The following is a 21,258-nucleotide window of genomic DNA, read 5'->3' on the forward strand; positions in this document are numbered from 1 at the left end:
GAAACGTTGAAGCTTCTTCTCGGCGCTTTGGTGTTCCAATCACGCTGTTTCCTCCGCCATTGTTTACCATTATCCAATCAGCGGAGAGCAAACAGCGTGACGGTTGCTTACTGGAACACTAAATCACGTCCCCGGTTTCTGGTCGCTTCGAAAGCTACATTTCTCGAAAATTATTCGGCGGTTAGCGCTTGGATTTTGAATGGATTTTCGATTGAAAGCGCCGAGAAGAAGTGAACATTGAATCGCAGGCTCAAATCTTACTTTTTTTGTTTAATGGCAGGATTTTTTGAACGCAATTTCTGTGATTGGATTTAACGATTTATTTTGGCTATGGATCTTTCTTGAGCAGTATACGTTAAATAACTTTAAAAACAGTATTTTCGATTGGGGATTTCAAAAAAAAAAATTAATAATAATAATAATAATCAACTTTATTTATAGAGGGTGAACACATAACAGTAAAAAACTGACAAACCAGTGGCCCTCTAAATTTAAGAACCAGAATAATATATAGATTTAGGCAAGCCTAAAAGCGGAGCTCCCCAGCTAATTATTTTGCACTTCATTGAACTCTAAATTCTGGCCATTGTACAATTTTTAGGCTTAGAATGTTTTACTCGTTTTTTTTTTTTTAAATATTAATTTTATTCCTTATTCTTTTTTTACGGTGTACAGCAACACCAAATAAGGGAACAAACAAAATCAATCAAAAAGTTATAATTCCACCTTCTGGATCCTTCTGGTCTGTTTGGTTCAAGTAGACTAGACACCCACGCATGTACACATTGCAGACCTAATTTTTGATATTTGGCAAAGACAAAGTTTAATTGTGTACTTCAATGAAACATCTCTACAATACCTCGCACATGAAAGGGATTCTTTTAAATAGCAGTACCTACCGGTACCCCATGGAAGTTTCACGCTGAGTATTTCTTGTTGCATGCAGGAAAACTAACTAATAAATGACGAAGCAAAATCTTTAAAATTCGCCCGCTGTTTGCCTTCTCACATCAAGGTAATGTGCTAGTTGTGCTTTTGACACGTCAATTTAGCCAGCAATCATAACTATAATCATGATGATATTATAAGCATTTATTGTGTAAAAACAAGATGGTGAATTGCTCCTAATCAAGCTTGGGACCCCTCATTTTAGTTCCAAAATTTAAGGTTCCTACGAGAAAAACAGTAAATAGGCAAATTTTGAAAATAATGAATGTCCACTGGTACCCGTGAGTGCTTCTTATCGTACTGCTCCACTCTGCTGTAGTTAACCCTGGAAAAGACAAAATGATTACCCAGTAATTAAACATTTAATGTCACTTTAATAATTATCAAATAGTATTCTGTGCATGTGAATGTCATCAGAAAGCACTGAAGATGGACAATGACATCTCACAGTAATAAGTCTTAATTTTTGCACTTGTAATAGAAGACAAAAAAAGGAGGGTTCCCGGTCCCCCGCGGCATAATTAAAGATCTCATTCCGGACCTCGCCACGTATTACCCACTCCAAGTGGTGGGGGTGTCATGAAGGCACCATCTTCACTCATTGTTGCCGGGCAAAGAGAAACAAAGAGAAACAAAATGATAAAGTGTATACTACCTTCCCCTTCGCTCTCCTCCTACCTCCCTCCATCCCTTCCTACCTTACCTCCTCCGGTCCTCTTCACCATCCACTGATTGGCTCCTTTTATCATCCATACCAACATCCAATGCCAGTGGCTCGAGTTGTATGATAAAAGCTCTCTTTTCATTGAACAACAGTTGGCATTATTTTTAGTAAATACTTGCTTACATCAAAAAGGGGCATCTGCATAGCAATAAACTAGTGGCTGTCATCTGTTCAATGATGGTGTAACAAGAAACTTCAAGCAGTTTGTAACCGTGTGGTTTATGTTTGACCAACTCTTTCAGTTCTTTAGCTAGGAAAGACACGGCACACACAGTAAAAAATCTTTAGAAAAGCATTCACTTGAGAAACCACAAGACTTGCTTGCAAGAGTCACGCGGTGTGGATGACATGAATTTCCTTCATGCGTCATCTCTTTCTTTTTAAATTCCTGCTTTCGTATGCAAATATTTATTTTGTTCCAAATGTTCAATAAAATAAACCCAAGCCAGTTCATGAATGACATTAATTAAAAAGAAGTCCATTTCACACCAAAGAGAGGACTAAGTCCATCGCGTTGTATTTCTTCGTTTCACATCGGCTGACGAGCTTTTGCAAGTACAAATAGAGCATACCTGACTGCGTATTTCAGCAGGTAATTGCGCTGGCGCGATGACATGTATCAATGCCTTGACAAATTCTTGCTAAGCTTGCAATTTTCGTTTTGATTCCTAAAATAAGTTCAAAACAAAAATTGGAATATCCAGAAAAGAAGTCGTTGTTTTACAATATTCAACACTTTCCGGGTAATTTGTACGACTTGTACTCGCCCCGAGTCAAACGCCTGAATAACACAAAAATTAATATTTCACACAAACAAAGCGCAGAGTATTCGTAAATATTTTTAAAAAAGGTAGGGTGAATGATTATTTATTGCTATAGGCGAGAGATGACGTAGTGGAAGTTTTAAATAGCTTGGACATGTCCAAGCGGTTTTTGGCTTCACTATGTGATTATTCAGTCCTGTCTTCTGGTAAAACAGTCGAATGACACAAAAATTATACATTTCACTCTAAATAGAGAGAAAATTGTCCATGTTAAACACGAGTGATCGCTAGTAAACATCAAATCTTGCGTGACCGTGACCAAGGAGCCGTCTGGGCCGCGTGGGTCTGGAACGATTTACTGACAACACGACAAACGACAAACAAAAAAAACGCCGGCCAGATTATGAATCGGTTTCCCAAGGTTACAAGGTTAAACACCTCCATCTACTTTTTGGTTTTACTCAAGAATTGTAACAGATATGCTTAAATGTATTCCTGTGAGTGATCCAGAGGTGAAGGCAGCTAGCAATGAGATGGCTCTGGAATGCGGGGTAATTGATCACCATTAAATTTATATAATTGATCACCATTAAATTTATAAAATATCTGTCCCAATCTATAGATCATTTCATTGTGTAGACCGTTTGTGTAGTGCTTAGACAAACTCCAAGGCTTGCCGTTTAATCTGCCTGTTTTTGGTTATTGCTTTTTAACATACAGAATTTATAACAAAACTTGACAAAAGTGTTTTTATTACTTATCACAGGGAATGAAGGTAGGTAGGGGAAGAAAGTAAGATAAAAATACAAAGGGAAAGGGGGAGGTAGTATACTTTATCATAAGGCACAATTTTAATTATAATTATTAGCATGGCAACAATAAGTGAATTGGGTGCCTTCATGACACTCCATCCTCCAACCCCCATCTCCAACCCCCAAAACATGTTATTAAAACTATAGTTATGCATGTAGAATAATTACTATAATATCACTACTACAATAGACCAGGAGATACAGAAAATAAATTAAAGCTTTACAATGAATATTCGTATACAACAGTTTAAAATATTCTGATTAATAACATTTTTTAAGTCTCGTACGACATGTATACCACAAAATGGTCCTAGTAAATCTGGGGAATTTCAACTAAAAACAGCTCAAATAAGTAATAAAAACACTTTTTGCAAGATTTGGAAAAACCCTCTGTAAAAAACAATAAGCAAAACCACAGGCAGAGTGTCGAGCAAGTATTTCATTTTGGGGCTGTCCTCTATTAAAAATCAATTCAGCAAATGCTAAACTATCATTTGTCGATTGACAAAGGTATCCTTATTAACCAAGAAGAAATTAGATTAAGCCAATACATAGATGATACCAACCTCACATTGGATGGACCAAAGGAATCTTTAAAAAATTAATATCTGTAAAATTACTTGTTAAATCACAAATGCTTAAGATATTTATAACTGGCATTTAGAGTTACCAGTTCACTTCACTGCTCGATATTAACTCATTATGACAAAGCTGGCATCACAGTACCAATAGCTAATTTCCATTTAGGAAATTCTCTCAACATCATTCCAAAGAAAATAACAAATACATGCTTCTAAACTTGAAAAGGTTTAAGCTTGTTCAGTGTTATAGTGAATTAATGTGAATTTATATTAAATAAATTTATAAGACTCTATTTTTATAGTTAGTTGGCAAAATCGTGCTTAAATGTTTTTCTCATATCCATGTGATGGTAATGACTAACTATTGATAATAATTATTCAGAAATGTGTTTCATTTTATACTTTTACTTTGCCTACAGAGTATATATAAATAAGGTTAACTCACTAGGTGCTTTGTGAATTTAATGGTGATGTATTACCCAAGATTTCAGAGCCATTTTTGGGCTAGCAGCCATTCTGATTCAATCACAGAGATGCTACAAGCATCAAAAATTCTGCTAAAAGCCATGTTACACCTATCAAACATAAGCAGATGAAAACCATAACTTATGAACAATGCAACTCAAACATTTACTAGGAATTTGAAAACAGAAATGATCATTGTCTACCACAAAAGTGGTTGCAAAAATTAAAGTCTGGGTTTAGGCACAGAGGCCTATGATATATAGTACAACACACTAAATAACTTTTAAGCCACTACATCTCCCTGAACTCCACCTAGATAATTACCATACCCAGGTCACAATTACAGTCCAGAATTTCATATCTTTTCCCTATAAAATCTCAGGTTTCTACCCTCCGGCAAACAAGGGAATGCAATTGGTGGGTCAAGCAAACAAGAAATTGTGCTATATGCAGTACATGTAAGTTAAGTAGGTAAATGTGCATGCATGTGCTGAAGTTACACTGTAAAAAGCACTTGAAAGCCTTAATGATTATTTGACACGCCCACTCAAACAACTGGGGCTACACAATCTGGCTACAAAAAAAGATAATCTGAAAAACAGAAATGTAAAGATAAATTATCTCACAATCGTTGAGACTGTGCCCACTCTACCAACCTGAGAAATGTTTCCTCATGATATGCTGCAGCTAAAGCCTCTCTCTGTGTACATTCATAAGCCAAGACTTGAAGTCTTTCCATTTCTGCGGCTCTCGCCCGGGTAGTGGGAGTGTTTACAGGCTTCAACCTGTCATCATTCAGCAGGACATCTTCGTGAAAGGCAAAATCAGGATCCACGCCATCTCCACCTGCAGATTTTGCTCTTGACAGTGCCACAAAGAGAGCTCCTGGATTCTTAGCTTCAAAGTCATGCTTTCCAGGGTGAATCACAACATACCTGAAGGCCTCCCCACTGCCCACAGTCAAGCCCTGGCACTTGTGGATAGTGGTTCCCCATGACAGCCTAAATGGAACCTGAGAACGCTTGCACCTACATGCACAATCTGTGGAGCGGACTACAGGTACAATTGGCACAAGTGTCGGATCGTCATCAATGTAAGGTGGACCCTTATAACCTGCAAAACGTACAAACACAACATCGGGTAATGGTGGAGGATCATCAGTAGGTCTGCAACCATCTTTGTAGACAATGTCTACTACTGTGCCAACAGCTCCATTGTACAAACCCCATGCAGCCTTCAGGTTTACTGTAAGCATGACCTTACTGTCACGGCAAAGATAGAGCAGAGGTAGCAAACCTCCAGCCTTATTGCTGTCAGCCTTCTGAGCATGCCTGCCATTGTCAACTGACTTGATCTTTGCAACTGGATGGTTTGGTTCTCTGTTCAACTCAAGCAGCTTAGCTTTATTGCGTTCCCATTCCAAACGATGCGTTGGGAAAACATACAGCCCTTGCTCATCCAGCCTATGTAGAAGTTCAGGACCATGGCTCATACGCAGATTGTGCCACTGAAACTGCTGCAGCCAACGGACTTGCTCGTGTGTCGTAGAGTAGGTTCGCATGGACATCAACACATCTCTTAGCTGTTGTTCAGATTCAGTTTGACGGACAATCTGAGTTAGCTCTACAGCGCTGTCAAAACTTGTCCACACCAGTCTGCCATGGTTAGATGGTGCACTGCGGTTATGTTCAATGTAGACGGGAGTGTCACACACAGGAGGTAGCTGCACATCGTCTCCCATCAGCACTACTACAGGGATGCCTCCCAGCAGCTCCTCTGAATTGGCCCCTCTATTGATTGCATAGCGTGTATGCTGTTCCATCCAGCCCACTGTCGTGCGACCAAACATCGATCGCTCATCACCGACCAGGACTTTAAGATTTTCGCACCTATCCTGGATTTGCTGCAGCACTGAACCTGAAGGCACAGTCAGCTCATTAGAAGACCTTCCCCCTGTTGGGATTCTTAAAAAGCTGTGTGCAGTCGTGCCTTGAACAAGATAGGCAGAATTTCCCGTCGGGGTAATCACCTGTATGGCATCGTTGCTTCGAAACACTTGCCTTACTAGCTTCTGCAGGCACTTGATGACATATGACTTTCCTGTTCCTGCAGTTCCGGCGACGACAAGTCGCAAGGGATGATAATCTTGCTGGTTCTCAATCAGGTTGTACAGGGTATGCAAAACGAGACTAACAATAGCTCTCTGATCATCATTTAAGGATAGAGGAGATACATCTGGTAATTCAAGGTCCACAACTTCCATTTCCTGTTCCTCATCTTCTTTGATGCTCTCTTCGAGCCATTTTTTCGGGTCTTTACCCTCAGGAAGATTAATGGAAATACTGCTCCAATTGTACTGCTCTCCACCATCATCATAATCAAAGTCCTTCTCAACTCCCTCATATCTCTGGTTTTGGCCAGCATAGACATCAACCCAGTCTGGTTGTTCTTCTGCTTCATCAGCATTATCATCCACATCATCTTCAAATACTGGTTCTTGCGTATGCTCAGCATAACGCTGTGCCTTAGAGGCTTGGGCTTTCACAAACAGTGGGCACTCATCAGTAACAACAAAGTCCTTGAACCGATCAACCCAAGATTCAGCATCTCCCTTTACTTCTTGGATGTCAAACCAGTTTGGCCAATGTAACAGAAGCATTGTTCTACAGTAGTCCTCATTCAATGGCCATGAAGCGTGTGTAGAGCCCCCACTGACCACTGGAACCTTGCCCTCTTGGGATGCAAACTGGTACCAGGAGCAATGCTCTTCACTAGACCGTGCAAGGTACTTGTCCAAAGGGGTACTGCGAGTAGCAGTATCACCATCACGTTCAAGACGCCTTGACCCTGTCATTGACAAATATGAAAACTGTCGGCTACACCGCCAAAGTGCTAGTCCACTGAGCTCAAATGATGCCTCGGGTCCACTAATATCTCTCCTTCCAACGGTCTTTATAAGCATCTTGGCACAAATTGACTTTCCAGACACCTGGCCTGCATCACTTGAATCCACAGCATTTACCATGTCTTCAAATAGATCAGCAGTTGCACCGGTGGGTTCACTGTCCTTGCATGCATAACCACAAACATAGTCAATTATAGCTATGATATCATCTGTGCTTGGATTGTCTGGGGAAGAATTCGATAGAATCAAGCTTATGTCACCATTTGCTCTCCATGACTGCAATTGATAACGGGAATGCTGCACTACACGTCGATGGTCACGTGGCATCTCAAGGCGAGGAGCTCCATTGTGATCGTTAACAATTTCTGGTGCGTTGCGGAGTTTCTTTCCTGGGTGAAACTCACTTCCAAATTCCATGCGGCAAACACGTTCATTTGGCTGCAATCCTTGCCCAGGATGACGGGGTGTCCTCAAACAGTAATCCGAACAACTGTGCAACCCAACTCGGTTAACCAAAAGCAAATGATCCTCAAGGATCGCATCTTGGGTTGAAGCTATATCCATAAGCATCTTTACCAGGGGATCTCTCTCATCTGATATTGGGTCAGCTGAACCTTCAGGGGGAGGCCAGAGATCCTTTCGTGGCTTTCCTTCCTCATCACTACCACCTGGGTGTAATGCTGTCATGGCTAGGTTTTCGTCAGCCCACTGGTTAAGTATGGCAGCACACTCGTCTTCATCACAATCATCTTCACGAGCCTCATGCAACAGCTGGTGTGGCTGTCTGTCCACTCTCCAGCTTAGTTGGTGCCAGTGGATTTGACCCCGGGACTTGGCAAATTCATAACGATACCAATAGTCATGGACACCAAATACGGGCTTAAGAACCTTTTTATGGTACGACTGGGTGCGCAGGTCAAAGTAGTTTACCACCACATGGGTATTCTCTTGCACAGCTTTGTAGCGGGCACTACTATCCTCATCAAGGTTAACTTCTTTTCCTGTGGTCTGTAAAATGTACTGCTCCAATAGTCTTCTAAGTGGAGGAAAGTAAAACTCAGCACAACTTCCAGTCATAAAAAATGAAGGCAATCCTTTCTTCTCATTAACCATGAACTCAACCAAGGCTCGAAGCTCTCTCCATCTTTGATGCCAATACTGTGCTGTACCACGCAGATTTGCCCCAAAATACAGCAGTTTGTTAATGAATGTGTTATCACCACTTGCTAGTCGCTCTTGCAGGTCTCCAACTGTTAATTGCGGGTCTCCTAGTTGCTGATCGACAATGTACCTGCTCTGTTCTAGGGCACGCTTCCTCATAATCATGTTGTGGACAACAAACTTCCATACCTTGTGTCGAGCAAACCTCCCATCTTTATACCACAGCAAGTGCTCTGCCCAGTCATGGAGTGAAGGACACGTTATCCGACGATTGATGTGAAAATCACCCTTTCCATATGGGAACAAGCAAGGAAAGGCCATTGTGAAAAAATAAGGAGTGGTAAACTCAGATGCTGGAGTTGTACCAATTGAAGGCCATGAAATGACTGGTCGTTCAGTGCCCTGTTGCCTCTCCACTGCTTCAGCTTCGGCTTCAGGAGGTTCAGACACAACTTCATTTATGGCTGCTTCAACACATGCTTGAACATTAACTCCGGGCTCAGGGAGAATAACTCCAGAGACTGTCATATCATCACCACTATCTGTTTCACCTGCATCCAGCTGCTCTGGAGCGGGGCCTTGGTCATCCATGTGATCTGCTGTTTCTGAAAACTCAACTGTTCTCAAGTTCGGCAATTCACCATCAGCCGGTAAATTTTGCAGACGAGTGTCGCTAATCTCAATATCGCCATAAGCAGGATTATTGACCTTCAGCCAGCGGAGTGCACTCTCAACACGTCGTCTTCTAACTCTAAACTCCTTATGGGTATCATCTTTTCCTTGCCTTCTGACACGTATGATATCCACTTCTTCTGGTAGACGTGGCAGAATAGTTGCTGGTTCTTGCACTGCTTGAGGGAATGCTATGCAGTGCCCTCTTGAAGCAATACCACCATGTTTCAACATGTGTACATGCACAGTTGGAGCTAGTCTTGAAATCAGCATCTGCTCAGCATCCGACATGTCAGGCAGTTCCTCTGGAACAGACATTGGGTCCATTTTGTTCTTATCTGACCAAACTTTGCACTCCGGGTCCTTCTTGTCTCTTCTGCAGCGAGAGCACATATTCCCGGTTCCTTTGCCTTCCAACCGTCGTTCCTGGCAGATCTCACAACAGCTGAACTTATATGTCATCTGTTCTACCTCAAATGCACGTATAGCCACATATGCGTTATCCTCCAACTGACTCGACCCCGCAGGGGGAGGTGGTGGTAGATCGCCAACAACTTCACGCAACCTTCTCTCCTCATCTGATACTCTCCTTTGATTTCGCCGCTGTCTTTTTCTTCTATCATCCGCCGTTTCAACAGAACCAGGCTTTGCAAACTCATAGGCCACACCTACTGCCCTTGCTCTACTAATTAGGTGAATATCTTCTAAGTGCCTATTGCTGTTCATCTCTGGAACAGGTTGCCGTGCTTCCACTAAATTGCTTCCTTCCAAAATCATGTCATCTTCCAATACAGGATTCTCCCTTTGAAATTCCTCTCCTAGTAAATTAATGATTGTTTATAAACTCTCATATTAGATTTTATGTCATGCTTGTTAAACAATGAGATAGCACATTAATAACTGACTTACAGTAACGTACATCAACATGGTTCAAAGAAAGAAATACTGCATGAACTCTACTTTTCTAAATCTTTCACCCTATACACTGCCCAACAGAATAAAGAAAAAAGTTATAAAATTAATTTGAGACACGAACAATCTTTAAATAGCTCTCTTTGATAAATGGAATTCACAACAATTCTAAAAACCAAGGAAATGAAAGGTTGTAACAGTTATTGGACATTTTTCGAGTTCAATAAGCCGGGATAAACTTGCCGGGTTGTCTCCTAATCCAGACCTCATCAAAATATTATAATTTTTGCACACCTATTTATTCTAAGGCATCTGCATACAAGTGACTAATTAATTACGCCTGCAGATTTGAATGACTTCGAAATTTTTTGATACCTTGACACTTTTGAATTCATTTCTTGCCTTAATATTGAATGAAATTCAATTCTGAAAAAAAGTTTACTGTAATTCAAGATTCTTTCATATTTCAATCTTTATAGTTATAGCCTGTGTAGCAGGTGCCATAGTTTCAAGCAGGCGTATGGGGAACGCAAAAGGGGCAAGGGGGCCACGCAAGGAAAAAATCGAGGAGGTGTCTGCCTGGAAACCCACCAAAACGTGTTTGCCGCCCACAACTAAATTTCATTAAAATTATGTGACAGCGCTGTTTTAACTGTCAAAATAAATGAGGGAGAACAGTCTTCTCTCACAGGAACAAAATCTGAAACCCTACATTTTCGTGGAATAAAACTAACATTGCGTCAATTTCACTATGTGAGCGATCAAGTTATGGCTTAGAAGCCGTCACAATACAGCGTAAAAAGGAATGAAAATCAATCTTTCTGTCGTATTTGCTCTAAGAATTTTAAGGATTACTTACAGTCAGTGTGGCGAGAAAGCAGTTTTTGTCTCGTATTTTAATCTGTTCAAGCCATCGGCTGGCAAGAATATCATTAGTGAAAGTGCAATTGCGTCTCAGAAATTCGGCATACAAGCAGAAAAACGTGAGGGAGTTTCAAATATAGTTTGCAGTCCACGTTGACGCAAACTCGTCAATCTGTGTGACACATTTACGATTGTGTCTGGGGTAGGTACAAAACTTGGAGTAGGCCATGGCCCAGGGGTGGTTAGTTTTCTAAAATGAACAAAAATAATAATTCTATGAAAATATAGATTTCCAACTCCCCGCTTATATACCGTAAAATTCCGGTTATAAGGGGTTTTGGGTGGGCTTATAAATGGAGGGGCTTACCGTATTTACTCGAATAAGCGCCGCGGCGCTTATTAAATTTTTTGCTCCTCAAGTGTGGTGCTTATTCGAGGGCGGCACTTATTTAAAATTTGGATGCCACGAAGAATCTTATTTTTTACAGTAATTAAAAATAGCGTCCTTTGATTGTCAGTATTCGTCTCTTTGCTGAAGAAAGAAGTGGTGCTAGCTGTCCTGGCGAAGTTCGCGGCCTTCACAACATTTACAGAACTATGTTTTGTAAGAATTTTGGATAGAAAACTAATGCGTGAACGGTAAAACAATCACTTTGAACTGCTGTTTTAAGTTAAACGGAATTCCTAGAATAAGTGCCACAACAGGACTGCGGCGCTTATTCGAGGGCAGCGCTTATTAACTTTTTTGTCCCAAATGCGGCGCTTAATCGAGGGGGCGCTTATTCGGGGGCGGCGCTTATTTGAGTAAATACGGTATATCCGGGAGGGCTTATAAGCGGAATAAAAAAATGTTTCAAAACGAGCTACGGCAGTGTTGATCGAAATACGTTTTAAAGTTAAAAAGTATAATAGAGCAACATTTAGCCCTGTTCAGTACTGTCATCCAGTAGAGGTGGGCTTATATCCGGGGGGGGCTTATAACCAGACGAGTTTTTTGTTTCCAAATGGATGGGCCTATAACCGGAATTTTACGGTAACTAAAAAATCACATTTCGGTAGGTTTCCAGGCAGGCGGCTGCTCAATTTTTCTTCTTGTGGCCATCTCGGAATCGCCCTCTCTTTTAAACGCTTAAAAAAAAACATTTAAAGGACAACCGAGTCTCTGATCAGCAGGGCCAGCAAACTCAGGGGTTAGGTTGCCTGAAATTTGCCATAAGCACACCCTGGATTTTTTTTCTTCTAATTTAAAGGACTGCAAAAACTCTTTTTATGGATTGATTTGTTTATTTTACAATGTGCCGTACCTGTATTTATTGCTGTCATTGCAACAGAGACAGGGTTCATATTTTCCATATCCTTCTCTAGATCTTGAGCAGCATCTGCAACATCTTGGCTAAGTCTGCCTTGTTGATAAAAGCGTTCTACAGATAAACAAGAGAAAAACATTTGACCTTATTATAGGAAATTAACGCTTATGTTAATTAACGTATTTGAAATTAACGCGACTTAAATTAATGCAAATTGAAGGAAAAATTACTTCCCAATCAAGAAAATTAATGCGAAAGGGGGGTAACATTTCAAAATGAAGGTAATTAATTATAACGTGACATACACAAAGAAAAACACTTGTTCAGACAACAGGAACAAGTCTATTTGAACACTAGGCGTTCAGAGTTAAGCGAAGCAATCTGACCGCCTCGAGCATTCTTCAGTTTCAGTGATACCGGCAGATTTTCACCCTGATGAAATAATGCCTTTTCCTAGGAGTCAAGAACTGTCTGGACTGTATTGAGAAATTGGGGCCAAACTCATGGAAATTAAGGTCATGGAAATTAATGTTCCACTTAATTAATGGCGCGGAAATTAACATTAACAAAAATTAACGTGACTTAAATTAACACAAAGTTTTGAAATTCGTGTTAATTTCATGAAGCTGTAATTTTCCATAATAAGGTATTACCTTACAAGTTACTGCCAGGGCTACAGTGTAGGTCATAACTGTATGATAGGGTTTTGTATAGAAAATTGTAGAAAATGCCATGTACTGTACTTGTAGAGCTTTTCAGAGTGAAAATGTTATACGCTAACCGTATGCTTGAATAGAGAACTCCTTTATACATGCAACTGCATTCTTATTTATAATTATAAGAGCATGATTTTAATTTGATTCCCTTTTGGCTACTTAACCCATCACTTATTCCAGCCTTTTCAGTCAAAATGGCTTTTGACATTGATTTTCAAATTCACATTACGTAGACTTGTAAAAAATTGTGTGGTGCCACCCGTCTGAAAATTACAGTTTACCTTAAATTTTTGTACATTCTCTGTAAAGGGGAACTGATCAAAAACTGCAGAACTGCACAAAAACTTGCTACAAAACCACATCAAATTTAACCACAAAATTATAACAAAACACAGTTTCAGTGATTTATCAACAAGAGTAGATAAGGCTGCATCTGAGCGAAAGATCTGGCCTGAAATGAAAATCACACGAAGAATTAACTGGAGCAGGCTGCAATTACAAACCACAGGGCTAGTTTGCATAACAATGACCCCTGATTGTGTAAGCTGATATGCTTTACAACAAAACATGTGATTCATAAGCTTGTTAAACTGAAGCAAAACAACTGGATGTGAAAGAATTCATTAGAAATGTAACAGTCTCATATCACCAGAGACAATTTTTTCACTGGTTACTGGGACCTAAAATTTGTAATAAATGTAGACGGTTTAGTCTTGTTATTCTACAATACCACAGGTTGAAACAATAAATGGCATGCAATGCATGCAATATCAATGAAGTTTCACAAGGGGGTCTTAAAAAAATTTCAGGAAATTAAAGTAATAATTTCCTCTTAGTCATCACCAAAAAAATTACGTACAAGTAAATTAAAGTACCAGTAGCGGACAACTTCTGTAGTGAACATTTGTTCAACATAAGTTGCATCATCTAGTAGTGTGACATCGGATATCAAAACAAGGTCAAAAGGTTTGAAAAGAATTAAAATCTCACTCAATCTAATAGAACTCATCAAATATAACTTGTTTCTTTCGTTTATACTTTTTGTTATTCCTTTCTTACTGCACAGGAATATTTCACTACACATTGTTCTATGCAGCAATTTCTTGTTGACTTAAACATGATTTCTTGTCATGTAACCTTCATTAATTTTTGACTCATGATTGGACAATCATGCACAACAGACTAAAAGATCCCATCCACTCACCCAATGACATTAAAAAAATTAAAAATTACTGGAAAACGTGCACCAAAAAAAAACAACACAAAATAGCATGACTACAAACCCTTGCACCCCCCCTAAAAAAGTTCAGTCTTTGAGAACACCCCCCCCTCCCCCCTAGCCGTTTGGGAACCACCACTGACCTTACATGGGGTGGGGCTAGAAATTTGGGTTTTCCGTGGTGCAAAATAACATGGTTGCCACAGACATTAGTTTTCATAATTTCCTGACTTCTTCCTGATAAATTTAAAATTTCCCTGACTAAATAAATTCAAAATGACTGATATACACTGTTGTAGCAGCCTCCAGCCCTGCTTCCAAGAAAAAAAAAACATGTCATATCAACCCAACAAGTTAAGACCATTTTAGTCGCCATAAAACTAAAATTTTGGAGCTGGTGACTAAATTAGTACAAAAGTTGCCAGCCTGCCGACTAAAGTTGTGAAGAAGGATTGAAAGCGTGAGCTTAATTTAGCAACTAAAATTTTTTACTGGCGACCTTACTTGAGCATTTGGACAAAAATAAACTTGGAGGGTTGATATCGCTGACATCACATTGACCTGAAATGTTTCTTCCAGCCATCAATAGTACGAAGTCAGCAGCATTATATTCAAATTTTCCCTAACATTCCTTCAAAATTTCAATTTTTCCTGACTCAAAATTAAATTCCATGACTTTTCCCTGACCATTTCCTGACCTGTGACAACCCTGAATAAGAACCTGTAAAAATATAATATTTCTTTGTTTTGGAGCTATTGTTTTCCTGCTCTATATTGTTTTGAGGTTCTTTGTTGTCTTGGTCTTACTTTGTTTTACGTCACTTGTGAGTTTGACAGATCAATACATCAAGGATGGGCTGGATATGAGTTGAGGTGTTCAAACCATAAAACCTTCAACAGTGAGGTTATAGATATTTTCTGGAACAAGACTTTACAGGAAAACATGCTTAAAGTGAAACTTCACATGAACTTTTTTTTACCAATAGTTGTTTTGAAAGTCACAGAGGGTGAATTCATTAGACTACTGAAGCAAAATATTTAACAGGTACAGTATATAGGAAGATCAGCAGCAACCAGATACAGATTAAAAAGCAGCTGAATAAATTGACAGAAACACAATAAGATCAATCAATGAAAACATATTTTTAAAAAACTGGATACCTGAATCACTTTGCTGTTTCCCACTTAGCAGAGAGCATTCAATATCATCAAGTTCGACAAAAACTTGACTGTGTTCTTCACTGGCTACAGCAGAAAACACTAAAAAAGGGATTCATAAAATAATCTATTAAAAACCACCACAACAGCTCTTTACATTAATAATAATCGGTAGTAAATCTTTCGTTTTATGTGTTATACTGGAAGCAACATTTTATAATTATATATATTTTATATGTATAGGAGAAACATCAGATCACATTTCAAAGCCATTCACCTTACTGCAGGTGGCATACTTTTTAAAGATTCACATCAACACTGTTGTCATTTATACATTGTATGTATGAACAATAGTTTACATAAATATTGCTAAATTGCAATTTGTCAATGTCTTAAATGGGATGAATTAACCCCGGTGCATCACATCAAACGTTCAGGTTTCAAACTCATTACAATTTCAGTCAGGCTTTCTGATTTTACATGATGGTGCGATTTCGCACAATCGACCTCAAATCCCACATTTTTTCATAATCAATCAAAAATCACATTATTCATACAAAATCGCACAATTTGACAAAAGGAAAAGGAAATACTCGCTTCAACAAAGTTCTAAGACAATTTCAACATTGTTTCAAAGTGGTTTACCTGTCAAAAAACCTTGGAACACTTCTGAAGTGGTTTCCAATTGAACAAAATTACTTCAGCAGCTTCGGGCAGGCAACTTACTTTTTCAGTTTCAACTTAGCCGTAACAACATTTACACAAAAAAATTTGCTTTCTATCTTTGTTTTCTTGTACTGTACTGAAGTTTACAGGGCAAATTGCAGAATTCAGATTGTTTAAATCCTTCCATGAAGTCAAAAACAACGGAGATTGTTTGATCGTCTGACACCTTAGGTTCACATGTGCGCCTTCGTGAATTAAGTCAGCGGTATCTTGCACAATTCGTATGAAATGTCACCAAACGTATTCAACGTTCTTCTACGTCATGTAGTGTACACTGAAAGCCATTTGACATTGGAATAAACGCAAATGAGGTCACGAGCTATAGGATAAGTAGAGTTCGTCTCAATTAAAGCCAATAAGTAACCACTAAAGTCGTCTTCTTACTTTTGTTGTTCAAATTAGTTCACAACACATGGGCAACCAAGCATTTATTGAACCGAGAAGTCCTGGATGCCAAACTTATTGGCATTTACAGTACCCGTGCCCACTCCTCGAAACAAACATCATCTCCTTTCGGGGTAGGTATGCCTACAGCTTGGCTAATTTGCATTTGGTACTATGTGTATAATACCATGGGTAGGAAATAATCCCTTCTATTGTGTGAAGCTTGTAAGATCCAAAGGTGGCCATCTCCTTATATGGAAAGTAAAGGTGGCCCACCTGGGGGATTTCCAAAGGAGATTATTCAGTCACACAGGGAGTGGATGTAGTGAACGTAGGTTTACCTGGAGTCGTTTGAGTCTTGCGTATTTAAATAGTTGAATTTTGCGAGTATTAACTGGAGTTAAGAACTATGAACATCACCTTTCAAACAAGTATTGAAATAATACAGGCTCGCAGGCTAAACTTCTTTGCATAACTGTCCCTCTGCCTAACTAGGGGATTGACAGTGCTCATTGATCTTACGAGCTTAACACGAAATTGAGAAACAATAGCCATTGTTTTTTTCAGTTTAGTGATTGGCCAAATACCATTATATCCTAGCAAGGGTAAAAGTTTTTCCTACCCAGTGTTTTTACTATTTCGCCGTAACACCAAATGCAAATTAGTTAAACATCCAGGACTTCTCGGTACAGCAAAAGCTTGGTTACCCGTGTGTTGTAAACTACAGAGTTCGATCAGAACGACAAAAGTTAGAACACGACTTTAGTGGTTAGTTATTGGCTTTATATTAAGACAAACTCCACTTATACTATAGCTCAATATGAGGTTGAAAATAACCTGTTTCATTCTAATTCAGATATTTATTTTTCCTTTATACTCTTATTCCTTTTGAAATGCACAAAATGGATTTTCATCTACTGAAACCTTGTAAAACAAGCTTAGAATTCCTCACAAAAAAAAATTCATAATTTATACAATTCATCGCATAATTGGCCTTTTAATCGCATAATCTGCCCTGAAGATATTGCACAATTTGCATCTTTCTTATCGCACCCTATCAGAAGGCCTGTTCAGTCGTTGAACGAAAATTAATCAAACCAAATCAAACGTTCAATTACATGTAAGTTTGAGTTAGTTAGGTAACCGAATGAGACCTGACCGATCTTTAAGTTGCATCACAACATTTTTCTGAATCGAGCATGTTTTCCAACACTTGATTATAACGACTTAAATTTATCCAGACATCTGAAGGTATGCTTCCTTTATTATTTATTTCCATATTTAGACCCGGGGTTCCAAACATCTTCTCAACAATCGTTTACCATGGGAAAGAGTTTTGGCCTGGATTTAATTAACTGATGCAACACGAATCATCTTAATATTGACATTACCAAGGGTACAATAATACATTCTCAGTAAGACTTCGAATGTTAACATTAGTGAATCTTCTGATTGTAATGTATGCCAGATTTTTCCTGGCTTGTTGCTGCCCAAAAATTGTCTCTATTTTCACAGGAACATTAATTCTGCCATCGGGTCTTCGGCTTCCCGTTCTTTTACATTCACACACTGAGTTAGCAATGGGTATTTAACCACACTGAACTCTAGTATTGTCCTGCTTTGCTGATTGCCGACCTGTTTTCTTGTTTACTGGAATACGGTATTTTGACTGGATAATGTCACAGAAGTGACTAGCATGAGTTATTATTGGTTGGACTTTTGAGTATTGTAATTTTCCGCATGCAATTTTCATGATTACGAATCCCTCACTATAAAATTTCTCACGGATTAACTATTGTTTCTTATATCAAATAAAAGACAAAGATTATATGATTCCGTGTCCACTCTTATTCAAGAACCATTTTTCTCCAGACCAAAAATATTTTTTTACGGGCTTGTCAGGTTTATACATGTGTAAAAGTTCTTTATTTTGGGACAAACTAACTCCTGAGTTAGGATTTTGAGTTGGATTTCGAGATAGGATTTCGAGTTGGATTTTCGAGTTGGATTTTTTAGTTGGATTTTCGAGTTAGGATTTTCGAGTTAGGATGAAACGAAATCATCCTGAGTCGAAAATCCTTTAGAACTCTAAAATCCAACTAAAAAATCCAACTCGAAATCCTAACTCGGTAAATAGGCAACCTCCTTCATTTTGAAGTATAGCTAAAAATCTGATTTCTGATCTTATGCAAACTAAATCAAATGATGACTTTTGATTTTGTTCGATTTGGTTTGGAAATCAAACTCACAAACAAACTCAATGACCAAACTACATGGAATTTAATCGTTCAATGAAGTTCGAGTGAGTTTGATGAAATTCGATGAAAATTTTGTTTGATTTCGTTTGATGTGATATACTGGGATTGATATAGAAAAAATCCTAGCTTTCAGTGGGCATTATTGAAAACCAACAAAACATTACAACCAAAGACTTGGTAGCCTGTGAAATACATGTATCTGACATTTCTCAAACCTCAAAACTGAACTTGATACTTAAACAAGTTAAATTAAGCTTATCTGGGACTCAGTAATGTAATCCACATAAACAAAACTCTGACATATAAAGTATTTAATATATTGGGAGATGAAAGAGATATCATAAGCACTGATGTATATTTACTCATTAAAACGAGCCGTGATTTATTACACGTACCTGCATCATGAATAATCTGCACTGGATCCCTTTCATGATCAGTTGGAGATAACAAAATCTCAGGCGAAGGCGCTTCTTCAAAACTGCGATCACTTTCATCTTGACATTCCACTGATTCCAGCAGCTGATTTCCCAGTACTGTAAAACAATATTATGACATCCCAAACACGTAAAAATCACAAATGTCTTTAAAATCCGTCGAATTTCTCTCTAAATTCGTCCTTGAAAGGCCCCATAAATATTTGTTCACATAGATTACACAGTCAAACTGCATGTCCATAGAGCGTAACACATCCGTAGAATTATTGTGAATCTAAACAGGTCTAAACACTTTGGCCGTTATTCAAAGAACAAAGAGTTTTCGTTATGAATGAAGATCAATAATACCTTTTTTTGGTAGAGTGTCGAGGATTTATTTAGCGCATCTGTAAGATGTGTCCTCGCTTCGATTTCACTTCTTGTTGAACAGAGTCTACAACAAACGCAATCTGCTTACTGTGAGATTGTTTTCCGACCTTACTCTATCACTGAATTAAAAATTCTGCTGTACTACGCTCCGTTTTCCGAAATTAAAGCTATAGAATAGCACAATATAGCCATACACAGCCTGAAATAAGACTCTCGAGTTGGTCTCACGGAGCAAACATTTCAGCAGCGGCTCATGATTGGTCAATTAAACAATAAGTTACTTATGATTGGTTCATTCTCTCTTTGGACAAAATATAAAACAAACTGAGCCATCGGCTTTTATGCGAACCCGGAGAAGGCATTAAACGAGAGAAAAAAATCAAAAATTCGTGACAGCTAGTATGAAAGAAAACATATCAAACATACTGGAAAATGAAATGTTGTTTTTACTCCTTCTGACACTGAACCGGAATGCTTTTAGCCCGGTTTTCATCGAGCGTTTGCTTTCCAGTCTCGAAGACATTTTCATAACAGAATCAAACTCTCCTATTTATAAAATGGAATTTTAACGAATAATAATATTTTTTCAACATTAGCCATATCACAAGCAAATACCTAGTGGCAAAACTAAGGAATAACATAAGCTTTAAGCGAGTAAAATACGGCATAAATGTAACACTGCAGTTTCGTACTCACCTTCACCAAAACACTGCTCGTTTTGTCTGCGTTGCATTTCCTGTTGTTCTTCCCTACATCTTTGCCTTCTTTGCCGTGCTCTTTGCCGTTCTCTTTCTCGCTGTTCTTCGCTATTTCTTTGCCTGTTCTGTCGGCACCTTTCTTGTTCTTTTTGTCGCTGTTCTTCGCTACGTTTTCGTCTGTTCTCTCTTGATCTTTCTCGCTCTCTTTCCCGTCGCAGTTCGCTTAAACCCTGTCTCCTCGAAGTTAAGTTTGCTCCACTCTCGTTTGTCGACATCGACATAACAAGAGACCGAAATAAATATGTTTTTCTCAAGTTCTAACCTTCAGACTCGCTGAATAGAATTTGATAGTCGTTTTGAAAAATTTCTTTTCCAAGAGAATTAAACGCTGAGATTTCGCGCCAAAAAAACGCGGGTTGCCACAGTAATTCATCCCCAGTCCTTTTCCGTGCGTACGGTCGGACGGTCACGTGACAACCAAAATTTTCCGGCTCGATGGTTTCCCAAAAATTCTAAGGTATGGGGCTACGCATGCGCGCGCCTTCGGCGCTTGCGAGCTCCGCTATAATTGTGGAGCTCCGCTTCGCTTAATCTACATATTGTTTGTTTATGAGCACTTCTTGAACGCAAAGCCAACTCACTCGGTAACAGAAATGTTGCTACTACTTATGCCATGGCTCTCATTTTACGCGCTCGTTTTTTGGATTTTACCCTTGAGCTTATTCTCCCAAAACACTTGTTTTAAAGTAAAAGACATTAATAATGCACGTCTTTTCTGTCTTTTACTTGGAGCGAAAACATCTAAGTAAAATAGTACAAACACAATGTTATACTCGGGTTTTAATAGAAAAAATAGCTGTAAAAAATAATTTTGCCCAGCTGGAGCGCAAAAAACGAAATTAATCCGAAAGCCGAAAGTAAATAAGATTGCATTTGCGAGTCAACTGCGTAACATGGCAACAAGATGCAGTAAAGAGCTCTTCATCCTGTAATTTCTTTTTTAACTTTTTACAGCGACAGCTTTTTTTTATTTTACTCTTTTAGCCTGATTCAGCCTTTCGGTTAGTTGGCGAAAAGCGCGAAAAAAGGGATTAGCGCGAAGAAATGTCTCGCCGTTTTTTTTGCTGCTCCCCAACAAACTTTCTTGTTCTTATTTTTTTTTTACGTGTGGAATTATTTAA

General features: G+C 38.8%; 3 protein-coding genes across 5 annotated transcripts; all 3 read right to left on the bottom strand.

The window, feature by feature from the left end:
• Nucleotides 1-928: 928 nt before the first annotated feature.
• LOC144632652 (uncharacterized) lies at nucleotides 929-6,052 on the bottom strand. 3 transcript variants are annotated; one of them, XM_078491332.1, is made up of 3 exons: nucleotides 4,951-6,052; nucleotides 4,275-4,404; nucleotides 929-1,273 (listed from the first exon to the last, which is right to left on the bottom strand). In XM_078491332.1, exons 1-2 carry the CDS (start codon nucleotides 6,033-6,035, stop codon nucleotides 4,317-4,319), a joined length of 1,173 nt encoding a protein of 390 aa, XP_078347458.1. In that variant the 5' UTR covers nucleotides 6,036-6,052; the 3' UTR covers nucleotides 929-1,273; nucleotides 4,275-4,316. The 3 variants fall into 3 exon arrangements, with proteins under 3 accessions (XP_078347458.1, XP_078347457.1, XP_078347459.1); XM_078491331.1 differs by lacking the exon at nucleotides 4,275-4,404; XM_078491333.1 differs by lacking the exons at nucleotides 929-1,273; nucleotides 4,275-4,404 and adding an exon at nucleotides 1,652-1,922.
• LOC144633486 (uncharacterized) lies at nucleotides 6,044-9,313 on the bottom strand. The gene is made up of 2 exons (XM_078492342.1): nucleotides 6,324-9,313; nucleotides 6,044-6,211 (listed from the first exon to the last, which is right to left on the bottom strand). The coding sequence occupies exons 1-2, from the start codon at nucleotides 9,303-9,305 to the stop codon at nucleotides 6,044-6,046; spliced, it is 3,150 nt and encodes a 1,049-aa protein (XP_078348468.1). The 5' UTR covers nucleotides 9,306-9,313.
• Nucleotides 9,314-14,322: 5,009 nt separating this feature from the next.
• Nucleotides 14,323-20,458, bottom strand: LOC144633154 (uncharacterized). The gene is made up of 3 exons (XM_078491956.1): nucleotides 20,076-20,458; nucleotides 18,972-19,109; nucleotides 14,323-15,310 (listed from the first exon to the last, which is right to left on the bottom strand). The coding sequence occupies exons 1-3, from the start codon at nucleotides 20,356-20,358 to the stop codon at nucleotides 15,135-15,137; spliced, it is 597 nt and encodes a 198-aa protein (XP_078348082.1). The 5' UTR covers nucleotides 20,359-20,458; the 3' UTR covers nucleotides 14,323-15,134.
• Nucleotides 20,459-21,258: the final 800 nt, after the last annotated feature.

The sequence above is a fragment of the Oculina patagonica genome, chromosome 12 (assembly GCF_052425735.1).
Source record: "Oculina patagonica isolate OP01 chromosome 12, crgOcupat, whole genome shotgun sequence".
Classification (NCBI taxonomy): domain Eukaryota; kingdom Metazoa; phylum Cnidaria; class Anthozoa; order Scleractinia; family Oculinidae; genus Oculina; species Oculina patagonica.

What these genes read in the sequence shown, in the direction of transcription:
- LOC144632652 (XM_078491331.1), bottom strand. Translation starts at nt 6,035, where the DNA reads ATGGGAGACGATGTGCAGCTACCTCCTGTGTGTGACACTCCCGTCTAC. An exon ending in CATGAGGAAACATTTCTCAG is followed by an intron (nt 1,274 to 4,950) that starts GTTGGTAGAGTG and finishes TGTCTTTTCCAG; the next exon opens with GGTTAACTACAGCAGAGTGG.
- LOC144633486 (XM_078492342.1), bottom strand. Translation starts at nt 9,305, where the DNA reads ATGCTGATTTCAAGACTAGCTCCAACTGTGCATGTACACATGTTGAAA. An exon ending in GAAGCAACGATGCCATACAG is followed by an intron (nt 6,212 to 6,323) that starts GTGATTACCCCG and finishes CTGTGCCTTCAG; the next exon opens with GTTCAGTGCTGCAGCAAATC.
- LOC144633154 (XM_078491956.1), bottom strand. Translation starts at nt 20,358, where the DNA reads ATGTCGATGTCGACAAACGAGAGTGGAGCAAACTTAACTTCGAGGAGA. An exon ending in CGAGCAGTGTTTTGGTGAAG is followed by an intron (nt 19,110 to 20,075) that starts GTGAGTACGAAA and finishes ATTGTTTTACAG; the next exon opens with TACTGGGAAATCAGCTGCTG. An exon ending in GCAGATTATTCATGATGCAG is followed by an intron (nt 15,311 to 18,971) that starts GTACGTGTAATA and finishes TCCCTTTTTTAG; the next exon opens with TGTTTTCTGCTGTAGCCAGT.